The 19,520-nt window shown below is 38.6% G+C and overlaps 1 protein-coding gene across 1 annotated transcript in view; it reads right to left on the bottom strand.

Moving 5' to 3' along the window:
- The window catches only part of GRID2 (glutamate ionotropic receptor delta type subunit 2), a 740,228-nt gene that overhangs the window by 212,681 nt on the left and 508,027 nt on the right, over window positions 1–19,520 (bottom strand). Inside the window, exon 11 of the mRNA XM_040344854.1 lies at window positions 5,752–5,890. Coding sequence (XP_040200788.1) covers window positions 5,752–5,890 — 139 coding nt within the window. The remainder of the gene's footprint in view (window positions 1–5,751; window positions 5,891–19,520) is intronic.

Below are 19,520 nucleotides of genomic sequence, written 5' to 3'. Positions count from 1 at the left end.
TAAAAAATGTCATGTTTAACTAGAATATACCTGTAATGTAACAAACAACAGACAGCACTGGAAGATACTTTGTACAATTGACATTGCCTGAATAAAGATGTTTGCAGCACACCTTTACTACAAGAGTGTCTACATTTAGTGAAAGGAACAGATTGAGGATTTTACCACAGCACCCTTGGGGATACAGTTCTAGCACAGAAGGAGCAGGGACAAGCAACACTGTGTGTGTCAATAGACAAACACAGCCCAGCGCAGGAGTGAGTGTGCACATCTGTAGCCATAGCAAGTGCTTGCCATGGGGGCAGACCCAGAAGTGTAGGAGCAGAAAAAGGCGGCTCCATGCAAAACCAAAGTGCAAAGTGCAGGTAAGTATAACGTGTTTATTAATTTAATTTAAAAAAACTGAGCCTCTTTGAAATGTTTTAAATCAAACCCAGCATAAACAGTTAAAAAAAAATTTTTATTTGATTTTAGGAGAATGTTATAAATGATGAAAATGCAGCAAATGCAACTGCTACCTAACATAAAGTCTACGTAAAATTGGTTACAGGACTAACATTAACTGGTATATATTACAGAAATACTTGTAGGACATATACAAGGTTTGTGCCAGCTGGAGAAGAAGAGAAAAGGGTATATGTACAAGTCCTGTTAGGAGACAGAAGGTGGCAGGGAAAAGGGGTTGAACACATATACATCTTTGACCTAGGATATTGTATAAGGAAACTTGGATGGATAAGTGAGATCTCTGTATCTGTCTCTCCTCCAAACTGGAGGAGGAGGGAGAACCAGGATCTGCGTCCCAAATGCTAACTAGCACAAGTCAACGGAATTAGACCAATAAAAGCTGTATATAACCGTAAAAGTTGCAACGTGGAGAAGTCAGTGGAACTTAGGGTTAGCTTTCTAAGCTTGAAAAACTGAACTTAACATACATCACAAAAAGGGGGAAGGAGGGAGGGGGAAGAAGGGGAGGGGGTGGTTGCAGGGAGTTTATTGCCAACTCGTGTGAAGGGTTCATAGTCGAGTTGATTATAGGTGAAGATAGCATGGGATCTCTTGAAGAGGTATTATCCTTGTCAACGTCATAATGAGTAGAGTGCCATAACACATAGATATAGGGGGATCTTAGAGCTATTTGCTCATGAGGTTGGTAAGTCAAGTTGATAAATGCTTGCCATCATTGAGAGAAAAGTTTTTTGGAGTCTGTGCTGTGAGACCAGATCTCCAGTTGTTCTCTAAATAATATTAATTTTAGTTCTCTTTTTACCTCCGTAATGGAGGGGGGATATAGAGATATTCAATGTTTGAGAATGTTCCTCCAAGCTGTGAGAAAGCAAATGAAGATCCATTAAGGGAGATGGTATGGTTCGGGATAGGGCTAGTAATCCTGGGTCTGGGGTGCTTTGGTAACATCCAAACATCATAAGAATGGGGTCTTTGGGAATTGTGATTCCGTTTATGCCTAGTACGTAGGATTGAATTTGATTTCAAAAGGTTTCCATTAAAGGCCAGTGGAAGAGAGTGGGGCGTGGCTCCTTGCAAAGAGGGCAACATTTCTCCCTTGATGAATCCTGTGGGGTGATGTAGGGAATATATGCCCTATGTAATATTTTGAATTGTGTTTCCCGCCAGGATTAGTTTGTTGTTGCTTTCAAAGTTGCTCTGTAGCCCTTTACAAGTAAATGAGGGAGGTTGTCCAGAGGGATGTCCTTATAAACTGGTTTTGATCACAGAACAATAAAATTCTAAGCTGCTTCTTCAATTTAGAGGCAGATCAAATCAAGTCAGAAGTGACTTGGAACAACTCTGTGAACAACTAAACAATGAATCAAACAATTCAAATGCACATCAAAGTAATTCATAAGCTCCTAGCTGCAAGCTGCATTTGACCTAATTCTGAGTCTGATGTCCATGTACATAATCCCTTATACTCTGCAGCCATATAGAAAAACAGAGATGGATGTATCATAAGGCTCTGTTTGTTCATTTACAAATATTTTTATGGGTAAAACAGTTTATACTGTACCCTATGCCTTTATGTTTATATTTGGCATATTGCCAGTTAATCATTCAAGGATACATTTTCTGTTGTAAAAAAATCTAATAAATGCACATATTTTTGAAGGTAAAAAAAAGTGTTTTTTTTTTTTTACTAGGGGCATTGCAGCCATGAACAGCAGATCGCGGGTGTAATGCAGGACTCCTGCAGATTGTCTGTGTAAGCTGTCTGCTTGTACCTCGTATGAAGCAGGCAGTTACACACTGATGGGAAGCTTCAATGAACTTTCTTAACAGCTGTTATTATGATTTAGGTGATTTAGGTGCATTTCATTATTTGGGGTGAGTTAAACATATGCAAATAAATAGTAAAAAAAAAATACAGGATTGCAAACAGTGCCGTTGACTATAATGTCACAGATATCATCTCTCATACATTTATGGATACATAGAATACTGTAGATATGAATAAAGTTGTAAGAACAGAGCATCTCCTGGCATTTGTCATACAAAAAAAATACACTTCCCTTAGAGCAGAAATCCAGAAGTGCTTCTGTGCACAAGAGAATCTGGTGGCAAGTGATAACTCCTGTGGGCTGTCCTAATCATCCTCTTATTAAACATTAAAATATGGTTTATTTATCTATATGGTCCAAGTGTTTCTGTAATTAGGCACTGTATTGGGCACTGCTACTGCTTTATATTTAATATGTTGCAATGGATTTAAAGCTGAACTTTGTATGTATGTTGTCTATTGCAGAGTTAAGCCTCGTACACACGACCAAGTTTCTCGGCAAAAACCAGCAAGAAACTTGCTGGGAGATATTTTTTTGCAGAGGAAACCGATTGTGTGTACATTTTCGTTAAGGAAATTGTCGAGAAACTCGACGAGCCAAAAAGAGAACAAGTTCTCTATTTCCTCGACGGGAATGGAAAAACTTGCCTTGTCGAGTTCCTCGACAGCCTAACAAGGAAAACGATGTGTTTCGCCCGTCGAGTTCCTCGGTCGTGTGTACGAGGCTTTACATTGGTCTAGCTTGGATCAATGTAATTATGATTATCTCTATGGAGTAATTTCTTTGGAAGCTGCAAATCACAGTAGTAGTTGGCACTGATACAATGATAGCAGCGATCTATCATTGATCACAGCATCAATGAATATATTTATTGCAAAATTTTTCCTCAGAGGAATGCTTTAGCTTCAAAGACCTTACATTAATTTGTTTTAAAACCCAACACCAGTTAAATTGTTTTCGTTTTCAACAGTGGTGTAGAGGTATAGAATCTCTGTCAAGTTTGTATTTACAATTTGTGTCCCGATACACCCATGTCAGCACAAGAAGTGATGGGAAATCATTCCAGTAGGAACACAGACTGTGACATACAACTTTTTCTTGGGTAAAAGGCGAGGGATTAGAAAATATGTTAGGTTTTTATTACTGTCTCTGCCTTTTTTCTAATAAAACCACTACCTAATTTCATACCCTGTTCATTCAGTGTGAAGTCTTCTTAACAAGGACATATATAGAATGTAAAGTTTATATTTAGGCAAAGCTTTTTTTAAGTTGTGGATGTATAGGGAAAGGTTGGGCCATTTGTCAAGTTTTCATTGCTGTCTATGTTCCCACTGGGGAGATTCACCACACTATGTGTCCTGGTAATCACTATCATCAGGGAAGTAAGTGAGGGGAAATCCAAGCTTGTCCCCAGAAAAGGAAGTAAGGGGAGATCTTCAAATGGGGCCACTTGCTCCAGAGACAGCTGTCTAAAAAGGGAAATCCCCTAACTAGGGGACATTTTCTCTAACTGTCTGTTGTGTCTCTGAAGCAGGAAGTAAAGGGAATCCACGAGACAGGAAGTGCAGAGTAATATTTGGTACAATGGCAGCTAAAAAGGAAGTAACAGGGAATGTGCCCCTTCCCTAATCTATCCAAAACTAAAAACAGGTTTGGCTATACATATACTTTTAATTTTGACAGTACCCGACAGTAGACTATTTTGCAAAGTTTTAGATACTAGTTGGAGTTAGGTATATCCACAATACTGCATTTAGAAATGTATAATAGCTAAAACACTTAATATTAGCAATATTTAACTCATGTAATACCTCTCTCGACCAAATGGACCTTTTAGGTCCTATATATCTGGGTCCTCATCCCAATTTTCCTCCCTTCTTCTTTTTTACTTTCTGCTCTTTCGTCTCTCTCTCGCCCACCTTTCATTCTTCCTTCTGTTTTCTCCCCCTACATTTTTTTTGTACAATTGTTGTATAATTCATGTATAAAAGTTGTGATCCCTGTGCTACAAAATATAATTCTCTGTGACTATGTTACCTAGTTGACTGCTGCTGTGATGTAAGGTGTAGGTACCTTTTAAATTATAATATATGTACCCAGCACTGTCTCAACATCAACAATGCAATACAATAATCATAATACAATGGCTTATATGCAATTGCAAACACATTTTCAGTACCCCAAAAATGTATATAGTCCTTGTAAAGTGCTTATTCATATTCTGTGCAGTGCAGCACCATGCTCCCTTCCATATGTACCCACACTAATCCGATAATGGTGGACATTGCACCTGAAAAGGAGCTAATTTTCATCAGATGATGTTCCCAAAAGATGGTCCACTTGTCCTTGTTTTTCTCCAGCAGGTAGGAGTAGATCCTTGTATGTATTATGGAAAATATAACCAGAAAATATCCATACTGTAATACTGTTTCTTTATTGAATTTAAAAGCATGACAACAGCCAAATTCAAACTTAAATTAGCCTCCTATTGTATATGGGCATATACTGATGCCACCTTGGAACTCAAAGAGGCGCAGTCTGCATTCCAAGCAGCCGATATGATGTCATCGGATGTATCCACCCGCCTAATGCATTTCGCTCAGCCCTAGAAGCGCTATCAGGAGCCTCCGATAAGGCTTCCGGGCCAGAAATGCATTAAAAGGGTGGATACTTCCAGTGATGTCATATCCACTGCTTAGAAAACAGACTATGGCTCTTTGAGTTACAAGGCAGCATCAGTATAAGCCCATATACAAGAGGAGGGTTGTGTAAGTTTGAATGTGGCTGTTGTTACAATTTAAATTTAGAATAAAGAAACAGTATTACACTATGAATATTTCCTGGTTATATTTTACATAATACATACAAGGATCTACTCCTACCTGCTGGAGAACTACAAGGACAAGTTGACCATCTTTTGTGAACATCATCTGATAAATATTAGCTCCTTTTCAGGCACAATGTCCACCATTATCTGGTGACTGTGGGCACATAAGAAGGGGAGCATGGTGCGGCACTGCACAGCATATGAATAAGCACTTTACAAGAACAATACACTTTTTTTTTGGCACTGAAAATGTATTTGCACTTGTATATAAGCCGTTGTATTATGATTATTGTATTGCATTGTTGTTTACTTCATATCAAGCCATGTTATACTTGGGTTATCCACCATTGTATATTAGTCAATGGTCCTTTCGATGTTTCCAGCTACATACATCTATGCCATATTGTTCTTATGATTACTTGTATTATTGATTGGATTTGACATTTCTACTCAACCTGGTTCCTTCAGTGCGACACAACTCTCAGTTTAGAATGAATCTTTGGTGGTTTGGGCGATAGCAATTGTTGCTGACTTACTGTAATGTTATTGTTGAGTCCTGTTCTTTGCTTTGAAAATTGAAACAATAAAACATTTTTATCTCTAATATTGGCAATATTTAATACTTACAGAATAGAGCTTTCAATTCGTGATACTGTCAAAAAGGCTGCTAGGTTTGCTGTGTAAGATGAAATGACAATTAGGGCAAAAAGCCACCAAGCTCCCATCATCATTCGTGTTGCCAAAGTTGTGTATGGGACTTCTCCACCTATTACAAAAGAATAAAACATAATTTACTAGGAGAAAACAAGTTATGCTTTAGGTCACAGTGTTTAATACAGTTAAAATTAGCACACGTACAGTATTTAGGTTAATATTGCTATTCTACTGATATTATTATTTTTATTAGTATTTCATTGTGTTTTTCTCTCTGAAGACTCAAAGCGAGATCCTAAAAATGTGAATAGAACTCTGCCACATGTACATTTTCTTTTTCTGAATGGTAGAGTTAGTTCCAGTAATCCAATTTTTAGGAAACAAATGTATGAACTCATTTTGACATATACTCTTAAGAAATTAAATGTTTGATTCTTGTCATTTTCCTGTGATGGTGTAAGGAGGACCTGATAGCAGCTGATACATGTTGGTAAACTTAAAGGTCATTGTCTAGGACAGTGGTCTCCAAACTGCGGCCCTGGGGCCGAATGTGGCCCTTTGCTTGCCTCTATCCGGCCCTTGGGGCACTATTGCATCCACAACTGACACCAAGGATGGGGCACTATTCCTCCCACTGACACCAAGGATGGGGTTCTATTCCTCCCACCGATATTAATAGGGCCCTATTCCTTCCACTAAGACCAATGATGGGACATTGTTTACTCCCACTGGCCACAGTCCGGCCCCCATAAGGTCAGAGGGACAGTAAACCGGCCCTTTGTTTAGATAGTTTGGAGACCCCTGGTCTAGGACCATGCCTAAGCTGTGCACATGGTCTGTGCCATAGCCTGTTCATATTGTTGTATATCAATGCTATTACAAAACAAAATAGAAAGAGACAAAACAAAATAGAGATCCTCAAATGTGCAACTGTACTGACAATTCAACATGAGTAAATCATCTAACACCTACTTTTACTTGCTTTCTTTAGAATCGTTAGGTTTATAAGTGAGCAAGCAATCTTAATATTTGTTATTACTGTGTTATGAGTATGACTAGCTGAGTAGACGATGCAGCCAAAAACAGGTATGAATATAGCTGGCTTAGGACTTATACACCGATCCGATCAGCATAGACACTTTCAAAGGGGAGACAGTGCTTTTCTACATCTACTTAACATCTACTTAACATCTACTTAACAAAAAGTCTGCTTAAAACAAAAACCTTTTTCGAAGACGCTAAGGCAGAGCTGCCAGAACTGCTTAGAGCTCTAAATATAACCTGTTAATACATATATAACAGTTTCTGGACATAGTTGGTCCCTCATGTGATTTAACTGTGGTGTCAATTATTAACTAACATTGCAATTGCTCCTTTTGAAAATGTTCCAAAACAAATGCCACTTGCTGTACACATGTGCAAAATCATTGATTTTAAAATGAATTAACTACTTCACATCTGGGCCAGTTCTGGCACTTCGCTCCCACATGTAAAAAACATAATTTCTTTGGTAGAAAATTACTCATAACCCCAAAACATTATATATGTTTTTTTTTTAGCAGAGACCATAGGGAATAAAATGGTGGTTGTTGCAACTGTTTATGTCACACAATATTTGTGCAGCAATTTTTCAAACAGTTTTTTGGGAAAATGAATAAAAAAAAACACTAAAGTTAGCCCAATTTTTTATATAATGTGAAAGATGATGTTATGCCGATAAAATAAATAATTAACATGTCATGCTTGAAAATTTGGCTCATTAGTGGAATGCCGCCAAACTTCGGTACTCAGAAATCTCCATAGGCAACACTTAAATTTTTTTATAGGTTACATGTTTGGAGTTACAGAGTAGGTCTTGGTATAGAATTGTTTCTCTCACTCTAATGTTCGTGACAATACCTCACATGTGTGATTTGAATGCAGTTGGGCGCAATGTATTTGTGCGTTCACTTCTGCGTGCAAGCTCATTTTTCTTTTTTTTATACTTTCCCTTCAAAAAATACATTTGGATCACTTTAATTCCTATTACAAGCAATGTAAACACCCCTTGTAATATAAACAGTGAGTGACAGGTCCTTTTTATGGAAAGATGTGGGGTCAATAAGACCCCAGATATCTTCTCCAGGCTGGAAAGCCTTATTTAAAAAAAAAAAGGACGATCTTTGCTTTCCAGCTAAGTATATGGCAACATTTTTAATTGCCAGGCCAGGATCTCAGAGAGTCATAGAGATGACTTGGGACCATCTGTTCCCCGGAAATCTCTATGGTCAACTTCTGGTGGATTCCTTCTCCGGCTCACTGGTCACAAGGGCGAGGGGGGGATGTTTTTGAATATCCTGAAAATCACACAAATTACTGAAAGAGTAATCCCAATCTAATATTTATCTAAATGTTCAGTAATCACTTGCATCCAGATTCTGTAGGGCTTTTATGGTGTCTCTGGCTGGGACTTTTACCTGTTCTTATTCTGTAAGCATTATGTAACCTATCCTTGATAATGAACTTTCTCCTATCTGTTCTGTAAGTTTGTAGTTGAGTACGGGAGACATAGAGAATATTTCTTGATTTGGCATTCACATACTTTAATCCCTATTTGGGGAAGTACATAGTAGGCTTCAAGAAGACCCTTATGGGTAACACTGACAATGCTTGGTCTGCAGGGTTTCTTCAGCACCAGGATACCATCAATCAGAGATTTTTACAATTTAGGGTGATCCAATACATTCATGGAACATCAGAATGAAAGCAAAATATGCAGCCTTATGTTTTTGTTATCATGTAAATGATTTTTACTTTACGAGTACTTTAAATCATAAATAATAATACAACTTCTGTAAATGAAAGCATTGGCCCCTTATGTCAAAGTACTGAAAAGTAAACTAGTGAACATTTGTCTAATCCACTGGATCTTCTTGAGAAATAGATCATGAGTCATAAGCAACCCCACTCATCTGTTGAAGTTATGAAGCATGTCTAAAATGTGCTCCCTTTATTAAGCTAAATCAATAGCTCTCCCAGTGAGAGACATATCACAATATTTATTTGACTTGTCTTCAGCTGGTTGTTATAACTCAGATACATTTATTCTTACAGTCCTAAAAAAAGAAAGCCTTCTAACTCATCTGTTAAATTTCACACTCACTGTAAGTAATTGATTAATGATGCTAATCCTTGCAATTTCATTCAGTACTATGAAGGTATCTTAGCCTTCACAAAAAAAAAAATATAAAAAAATACAGATATAATCTCCATTTTTTCTCATTTCTATTCATATAAACTACAATTTGTATTCAATCGCAGGAGTCTGAAAATGCATTCTCCATAATAATGGACTACCTAAACTCCCCTTATTTATCAACATATATCATAATAATGGTTACTTCTCAGGAAATATACAATGCAGGATGATAATTTTGACTCGGAATCTTAGCAAAATGAAAGGTAGATTATAACCTTTCATTACATGGTCTTGCTCATTACTGTAATGAATATTCAGCAATGCTTTGTAGGCTCCTGTAGAAAAAAATTATAAATGCAATTTTTTTCCCCTATGAAAACTTGTGAATTTATAATTTTTCCTAGTAGGTCAACTTAGCCTTTAAACCGACTATACATTGATCAAAATTCAACTGGTTCAGCAGGGACTAGTTGGATTTCAGCTAGTATGTAGCTATCCCCTCTCAACAGAAGAGAATTTTTAATTGACTTCTGTCAAAGGGACATGTTGAAAAATGTTTATCGATCAGTGACTGCAGCCAATTGGGGGTGCTGCTATCAGTTTTAGTGAGGGGGATTCCTCCATCCACCTGATTTGTGCAGCCGATGGGCTGAATAGAAAGAAACTAACAGTGTATGGCCAGATTTAGAATTTTAGTAATTTATTTAGTCTACTGGGAAGATTTATTTTCCGGGTTACACCCAGTGGCAAAAAAAGGAAGCACTGCTCCAAGTCAGTCTGTTTGTACAGCCCAGTTCACATGTCATATAAAAAAATAACTTTTTTATTCAAACTGTCAAAAGCATTATAACTTTAACCCCACCTAAAAAAAAGCCCAGGGAAGCATATTGATGCATTTCACGCCTCCAGGAACACCTAGAGGCAGGTTAAAAATTAGAGTTCCAAAAAATCTTGATCTTTTGCTTTAGAAAACAAATTTACTTCCAGCCTGCACTGGACCAGTTCTCCAAGGCCATAGAGGCTATCAAAGAGGATCTACTCTTTGATCGCCTCTGGGATTGTCGGTCACACTGTTGTATTGTTTCTCTGGCGAGCTGATGGAAATGGTAAGCATTTTCAATGCACCTGCACTAATAGGAGAAGTATTTGAAGTGAATGAAAAAAGGTGTTTCCTCTCTTTCTACAATTGTGCTACTGAGTGCAGATTCTGGAAAGGGTAGAAGCAGCTATCAGTCTGGAGCAGGAAGCACCACCTTCCCTCCAGACTGACAGTGGGTGGGTGGAGCAGCCAGAGGAGGGCAACAACCAAAGGGTTTGAAGGGGGGCAAGAGGGATCAGCCTGACTGTAAGGGAGTGCCACTGACCTATGGGGTCACTCTAAATGGAAGAGCCTTGGAAAATTCTGGGGAAATCTAAGAAAGGTCATGAGAGAAGAGATTGGTGTCAGGGATTTTAGTGAGCATGATAATGCTTCTTCAGTCCTCCAGATTGAACAAAAACATCAGGTTCAGAATGAGAAATTCCTGTTTAAACTGGAATGAAATATTGTATTCCTAGAAACCAGATAACTGTCAGAAAGGTGATTTTTATATGTGGAATGGCCTTACATTCTATTCCTTTGGCTGGATGAAAAAAATAATCCCTTTAGTGGGCTATATCTCCAGCATGAATTTTAAAGCTTAATTTTCAATTTTGCTTAGAGCCTATTGCTACCATGATGAAAAATGACATTTCTTAACTGTAAGAATGAATATTTCTATCCACTAGCTTAAAAAAAGGCAGAGGCATTTAATCCAGAGAAGACTAAGCTGAAGTCCATAGTGGCCACCCTGCTGGGTATTGGGCTGTACAGTTATTTTATTCTAATAATAAGTGATTTGAGAAGTGGTTATAAAATAAACATTCCACATTCACTATGCTACCTGCTGGCATTTATGCCTGTTTCGTAAATACAGCCTTGCCTAAAACTGGAATATTCTTCAAATCGCTGCCAAACGCCTTCATTTAGATAGACAACACTATAGTTAGCTTATAAAAGTTTCACGCTGTGAAAATTCAGTAGGGAATCTCATTACTACAAATAGCTATTCAAATAATTTGAGCAAAGTAAACTAGTCCCAGAAACATAAACTTCTCCATTAATGGGAGTATTTCGCTCCAGAGGAATGTAACACTAAAATGATTTGTTAGCCAACTAAACTTACAGTTTAAATGGGAAATACTGTGTTATATGTGTTTTTTTATCTATATATAATAAAACTAGATTCACAATAATTTATAATATTTTTAAAATGTATATATATTTTCCAATCTGGATCTGATTTGCTAAGTAATGTGTGGTACAGTGAAGTGAACCTGTGCTCATTTCAAAGCACTCTATTGTGTAAGGGAGAATTTCTGTTTTTTAATTATCTTGCAAAAAGGGATGGGTGAATGGTTCGGCCCGAGCATTAATTAAGGACTAACATTGGCTGCTCACACGTTTGACCATTTGTTTGGCCCACTGAACGACCACAACGCACTGCGCCACTGCACAGTGCATTGAAATCCCTGGTTGGCTGAAGAAATTAAAGCTTTGCCCAATCAAGGCACAGGGCACTGTCAGAGCCATCTCTTAGTCCCGCCCTACACTATAAAATTATTTTTTCAATAGTGGCCATTTTTAGTGTGATATTGGTGTGGAGAGAGATAGAACAGGGCTCTGTTCAGTGCTACTAGACAGTTAGTGTGCTATAGTGTGCTATTCTGATTCTATTGTCAGTGTAGAATATCAGTATTAATGTGTTTAGTCAGTGTGAGTGTAGTGACCACACCATTCATCTTTACATTCGTGTGAATCTAGTGATAGTTCAGTGTGAGCGTAGTGAGTGACCATTCATTTTTACTTTAGTGTCACTTTAGTGTGAATCTAGTGATAGTTCAGTCAGTGTGAGTGTAGTGTGTTTAACACAGTATATTTCAGTGTGTTACTGCAAGTTTAACACCATATATTACAGTGCATTATGTGCCATTTAACGCAGTATATTTCTGTACATTAGTGCACATTTAACACAGTATATTTCAGTGTATTACTGCAATTTTAATACTGCATTTTTCAGTGTGTTACCTTCCCTTTAACGCAGTATAGTTCAGTAAGTTACTGTAAGTTTAACACCGTAAATTGTGATGCGCTACGTGCTGTTTAAAGCAGTATATTTTTTTACCTATTAAACTTTGTTTATTTGTTTTCTGCAAATACAATCATCAAAAAGGCACAGCAACGGTTACAGCTCTTGCATAGATTAACGCAGATTCAACATTTTCATAGCAGACATCAACTTTTCCCTGAGAGTAAGTACCCTGGTTCCTCAACGGAGGAACCATAACAAGTGCTCCAGGGTATTCACTGTGGACCACACTGGGCTCCATATCGTAGAAACACAGTAAACAGTAGAAATACCTATCAGTTGTAGTACATGCCACCATCTCAGAACTCATCCTGTCCCCACATAGAGTGCAAAAGGTGAAATCTCTAGAGCACACCTTAATGAGGAGTTTAGCTAACTCTTTTCATGACTCTGATAGGTTACAGTAATATGGAAAACGTAGTATTGAGGCTTCTGTTTGGTCAAGAGAGGAGCAGTAAAGAAGGCGGCCTATGTAATGCATTTCACATTTTTTTAAGTCCTTGCCACCCAGGGCTGTCAGCTTTCACATCCCATTGGCAGCGTCTGCATCACATGGTGGACGATTATCTAGGGGATATGGCGAGCTTTCTAGTCGACAATCTACTGGCTTACTGGGTCATGAGAATTGATCATTGGCCAGAACTTGCCCAGTATGCAATTGAGCTTCTGGGCTGCCCTTCATCCAGTGTGCTTTCCAAATGGGCATTCAGTGCTGCTGAAGGTTTTGTTACTGGTAATAGAACGCATCTGTCCGCAGACTCCGTGGACCGTCTAACATTTATAAAAATGTATCAGAAAGTTGTCATATTTGCTAGTGAGTGATGGAATGGAGCTGTTTCTCAACACTTTTCTCAGATGTATACTGCTATGATATAAATAGATTTATGAAATTGTTTTGTGATTTTCAGAAAGTCAGAGACACATGCAACTTAAATCTAAAAGATTTGTCTAGAATTTAGCAAAAAAGTATAGGCAATAAATTGTGGATATGGGTCTTGCAAAATTGTGGTCAGGATCATAGAACTAAGAATGTTTTGAAGGAATTGTTGAAGGCATTGTATGATGTGACAACAAATGTGTCCTTGTCGGGAAAGATTAGACAAATGAAGAATTTGGGGTAGATTCAGATAGAATCGTCTATCTTTATGCCCGGCGTAACGTATCTCAGATACGTTACGCCACGGTAATTTAGGGCGCAAGTTCTGTATTCGGAAACAACTTGCGCCCTTAGTTACGGCAGCGGAACGTATCTGTGTCGGCGTAAGCCCGCCTAATTCAAATGTGGATGATGTGGGCGTGTTTTATGTATATTAACTGTGATTCCGCGCATTTGACGTTTTTTACGAACGTCATTGCTTTCGACGTGAACGTAAATTACGTCCAGCCCTATTCGCGAACGACTTACGCAAACAACGTAACATTTTCAAAACTCGACGCGGGAACGACGGCCATACTTAACATAGGATACGCCTCATATAGCAGGGGTAACTATACGCCGAAAAAAGCCTAACGTAAACGACGTAAAAAAATGCGCCGGCGGACGTGCGTTTCTGAATCGGCGTATCTAGCTCATTTGCATATTCCTCGCGTAAATCTATGGAAGCGCCACCTAGCGACCAGCATAAATATGAAGCCTAAGATACGACGGTGTAAAACACTTACGCCGGTCGGATCTTAGGGAAATCTATGCGTAACTGATTCTATGAATCAGGCGCATAGACACGACAGGCCGGAATCTGAGATACGACGGCATATCTGGAGATACGCCGTTGTATCTTCTATCTGAATCTACCCCTTTATGTTTATATGAGCTTACAGATAGAATAACCAATGTGATGGAATATGTATTGACTGAAAACCCAGGCTTTGGACATGGTGGTTTGGTTTATTTAGGACTGTTTGCTTAAGAATTCCTGAATTTATGTGTCCCTCAGTAGACCTTAGAAAAAGATTTTAAGTTACGTTCATAACTCTTATTTTTGAAGGTACTGCTTAAGCACAATTAACCTTTCTAAACATTCTCTGTAACATACATAATTTCCACTTAGGCCTTGTACTCACGGCCAGACATGTCCGATGAAAACGGTCTGCAGACCGTTTCCATCGGACATGTCTGCCCGGGGACTGCCCGGGGACTTCTGTTCGATGGCCGTACACACCATCGAACAGAGGTCCGCGCGTAAACAATACGCGGGCGTGTCCGTGGTGTCGCCGCGTCGATGACGCGGTGTCGCCGCGACAATGACGCGGCGACGTGGGCGGCCTGCCTTTAAAATGCTTCCACGCATGCGTCGAAGTCATTCGACGCATGCGAGGGATGGCGGGCGGCAGGACATGTACGGTAGGTCTGTACAGACGACCGTACATGTCCGGGCGGACAGGTTTCCAGCGGACTGTTTTAAAGCAAGTCCAGGAAACAGTTGTCCGCTGGAAACCTGTCCGATCCGCCCGAAAATGGTTCGCTCGGGCCTACACACGGCCAAACATGTCTGCTGAAACTGGTCCGCGGACCAGTTTCAGCAGACATGTTTGGTCGTGAGTACGGGGCCTTAAAGTAAAGCTAAAGGCAAAAAAATGTTTTTGTTTTGGATTGAGTGTAGAGGGATTAGAACACTTGTCAGTTTTTATTGCAGTCTGACATTAAGGATATTCACCCTCTCTATTTGTTATGTTTGGCATTATTAATGAAAGGGAAAGTAAAGCAAAACCCCACATTTTGGGTTGTCCACAGAAAAGTAATAGAGGGGAAATCTTCCAATGGGGATACTAGTTCCGGTGACCTGGGGGTCCCCCAGGAAGTCCCATCATTTGCAGGCATTTCCTATAACTTCCTGTTTGGCTATGGGACAGGAAATGAAGGTAAATCTCTGCAATGGGACACGGATGGAGATAAAAAATCTGACAGGGGTTATAACCCTCCCTTGCTCTATTCAAAATTAAAAAAGTTATGCCCATAGCTCTACTAAGTTACATTTCACTTAAAAGTGCAACATATAAAAAAAGTTTTGAATAGAGTGGTGACGAGAGATTTTCCTATACGGTGGAACCTCGGATTGCGAGTAACACGGTTAACAAGCGTTTCGCAATATGAGCACTGTATTTTAAAAAATCGTGACTCGTGTTGTCTCACAAAATGAGCAAGATTCAGGCCAAAGCAGTGTGCAGTACCGCTTTTGGCCTGAGGTGGGGGGGGTGCCAGAGCCGAGCAGAGCCAAACGTCACTGATCGCAGCCGATCGGCGCCGTTCGGAAATGCACGGAAAGACCCGAGGACAGCATGGCTGACCTTGGCAAATCTCAGGTAGAAAGTTTTTCTGAGGTTTTCTGAGGTCAGCCGAAGTGTCCGCGGGCCTTTTCGACCATTTCTGAGGCTCTCCGGTGCACCCCGCCTCTGGCCGCATGCGGTATTGCATTCCATTGAAGTCAATGCAGAAAAAAATATTTTAGTTTCCATTGACTTCAACGGGGAAACTCGCTTTGATATGCGAGTACTTTGGATTACAAGCATTCTCGTGGAACGGATTATGCTCGTAATCCGAGGTTCCACTGTACTTCTCTTTGTCACAAAGGCAAAAAGTGAGAAAGGGATAAATTAAGTGATGTTCTGCAAAACAACATGAATATATTAATAACAGTGGAAATTATTGTTTTAATTCTTGTTTTGAATAGAATGTGAAAAGATTAGAACCTTTTGTTTTGTTGTTTTCTATGTCCCCAATGGGGAGATTTCCCCATTTTATTTGTTGTGATAACTATGTCTTAAACATAGAAAGTGATGTAAGATACAAAGTTTCGTTGCAACAATAAAAGGTAGTAAGGGGAAATTTTTTCCAATTTAAAGTATCAGTAAGAACACAAGATCTGTTTCAGTCCTGGGATTCCACTTATTTGATTTCCATGCCACATTCACTCCTGCTGCTATTATAATATTTCCTGAGTAATTTAGAACAGATGGGCTTTCTCTATGTCCCGAAGATTCCATTCATTCCATCAGAGACTTCAGAACGTGGGTGAGAAACAGGAACTTATAGTAGTCAGAAAGATGTATAAATATAGTAAATATATATGTTTTTTTCTAGACGCAAAAAAATATCTTTTAACGTTGTATTTTCTATCCAATGGAATATGTACGGTACATTTGCATGAATATTATCAGTTCTTCAGTTGAAAACTTCTGTATTATATGACTTTTTCTCATTAAAAATATCTTTTAAAATATGTTTTGCAAGCAGTTCACCTGATCTTCTGCCACCATCCTGACTGACAGTAAAACATTCTCATGCATAATAAAAGCTTGCCAGGCTGGGCCATGAATGTTGGTATTCATGCACAATACGGGGACATTTTTTTAATGGTAGAATAGTGTACTGTATACTTGCTGTACATTTCATATTCTCTACACTCTGAGTCTCAACACTCAGAACTGATCTGCTAACATGGCAGATAAGATGAGCATTTACATTAATAAGTAATACAATTATTCTATGTCCCCAACTTACTATTTTAATACTAATACTTATGTTTTACAACTTGAATAAATACACACCAGGGTTCTTTTCCTTATTTGCTGTTGAGGTGTGTTCTATTGATGAACAACAAAAAAAGCTAGGGTTGAATTAGTGGGAGGCAAAAGCCTCCCCCATCTAATTATTGTTGCTGCCAGCTGAACTGAGTTTCATTAATATTTAGTATTATTTTACTCAAGGGATACTGGGACTTTCCCACACTCTGATAAGGGTAATTACTTGTTTTTCATTGCAAAATAGTATTACAAAGGAATTGTAAAGAAAGAAGACTCATGGGGTTTAAATTGGTATTTCTAAGATACTTTATTCCAACTTGCAGCCTTAAAAAGCATTGAAGTGGTCTCATGAGACCTCTATCACTTTGTACACTGTCACTATGCAGGTATACTGAGGAGGGATCTGTTTTAGCTAGTGGGTGAAGATTGGCTAACAAGTGAACTGGGTTATCTGTAAATGATTAACTGTCAGATATTGCCTAGTACGTCTGCATTTTTTCAGGAGATATGTTTCTCAAGCAACTGAGCATAGGAAAGGAACCATTATCAATGCCACTGCTTGTGACATGGAGCTATCCAACTAAGATTTGCATGCCTTTACTAACAAGAGCTGATAGTGTGGCTTTTTTCACTTACAATATGACAAGGGACCAGCACAATCTAATCCAATTGCATTGTTACAAATAATAATAAAACATACACAGATATATAAAATCTCAGTGAACCTGCTAACCAAAATGCACTAATGTCACCAGCTACAACACCAGAGGCCCTAGCCAATTCCAAGGCAATAAAGCGTCAGTAATGCATCTACTTGTAAACAGATGGTCATGGTGTAAGTTGATGTAGCTCTACATGTTTCGCAATATTGCGCTTCCTCAGGAGCTTAAATTTGAGTTCCACCCTAAAAATTAACTTTCTATTAACAGCTTGCCTTTTATGTAAAATAAATAAATAATAAAAAATAAACATTTTACTCACTATCTGGCTGTTACTAAGCAAATTTCGTAAGTTCATGGTCCTAGGTGGTTCAACTTCCTGTCCTAAGACCCCATTGCCTCCTGGGAAATGATGACACTCATTTCCCAGGAGTCTCTGGGCATTACTGTGCCTAAAAATCGCCCAGCATGCATCTCTCCCTGAAAAGCAGGAAGAAAAAGGAACTGCGCTTCACATGTCCACACATATGATGGATACGGTCACAACATTAGCCGGAGGATATAAGGCAGGTGTTTGCAATTATTTCTGGAATGATTGGGGAGTTATTAATATGTTTTAGGGACTATCTAATGTGATTAATTTTAGCTAGCAAAAAAAAAAAATTATGCCCAGAACCCCACTTTAAGCAGGTATTTTTTTTATAGCAGCAAGTTGAGGAACTACAATAATGGATTAAAAGCCATCAGGAGACGCAATACAAAAACCAACATCCATCAGTCTCAAGAGTAAGTATGCCAAGGGGATTTGACATTGTAAGTGGCCAGATATTAGCACAGTTTCAATATAGAGTAGAGGCTCCTTAGGACAGTATAAGGGTACATATATGCAACAATATTAGAATATAGAATATCCAATCATAATAGGTGTCTCTTCAAAATCACATAGGCCAAGGTCTTCAATAGATTAGTGTCTCCAGTATACATCCATAGGGCCTTAAATGACCATTGTTGTAGTCTCCAACTAGCTCGTCAGCATCCTCCCAGCGTACCCACCTACGTTTTTTTTTTAAGAAACTGTTGGCTCTCGGTGCTATAAATTCTGTCGCTTTATTCAAATTGTATATACATTTATAGGATGTGGCACTTTGCTATCAATATTGGCATCCACAATATCACCCTGTGAAGATATTTCTAACATTTCTAATTGCATTGCTACTTTAAAGTTGTTGTAAACCCTTACTATACCCAGTAAAGTGATTGGCCTCAGGTGATACACAGAGAGGAAATAAATCCTTTTATATAAGTTGAACCTGTTTATCTGCAACCCTCTCTTCTCTAAAGCTTTTCAAAATCCAGAATGTATACAGCTTGTCTTAGATGTCATAAAAAAGGGGACAAAGAGCTAAAATTACAAACTGCAGAGCATAGTAAGTAAAGCTCTCAGAGCTGATTAGAGGGAAGCAGCAAACCCTCCTTGACACAACACACATGAACAGAGCTGAGGCTGTCAATCCCAGGCTGTGTGCTGGAGCCCTCCATTACCTTTTTTCTCTTGGTGTCAGAAATTATTCATGTTGATAGCAGAGGAATGAAGCAGCAGACAGAAATTACAGTTAGTGCTCTTAATTGAAACAAGTACACACTATAGAGGGATATGCTTTGTTCATATTCATGTCTGAGGTTTACAACCACTTTAACCAAGAATGTCAAAACATGCAACTATGGACAGTAAATATGAAATTAAGAAAAGCAAGCACTTACACATGTTATATCATTGTCTCACAAGTTCATATTCGGTTGAAATTCAAAGTCATCTTTAGAGTTTCATACATGCAAACTACATTGTAATACAGAACACATCACATAATATCTATAATTTTAGCATAAAGTGCTGCTGTAAAAATATATTATATTCTGTCACTTTGGGAGGTCTTTGAGAATGAACTGCTCCACAGTACCTAAAGCAACACATCTCAATGAGGGTTTGTATTTATACTTCTTTACTGTGTGTTAATAATATACACATGCATATACATAATATGTAAATACATAAAAAATGTGCAACTATAAATAAAATAACTGCTGACTTATCAGTGCCTGGGGTCCTGCACTGTCTTTTCACAGCTGGTTCTTTTTACCACTGCAGGTTGCTGATGTCTGGAAGGCAGCTGTGGCAGCTGCCCACAAACTGTGCATGCATGAGCTCATACAGCAGAT

This window comes from Rana temporaria, chromosome 1, assembly GCF_905171775.1.
Source record: "Rana temporaria chromosome 1, aRanTem1.1, whole genome shotgun sequence".
Classification (NCBI taxonomy): Eukaryota; Metazoa; Chordata; class Amphibia; order Anura; family Ranidae; genus Rana; species Rana temporaria.
Note: the sequence above shows the minus strand (reverse complement) of the source record. Positions and strands in the feature narration are given on the sequence as shown.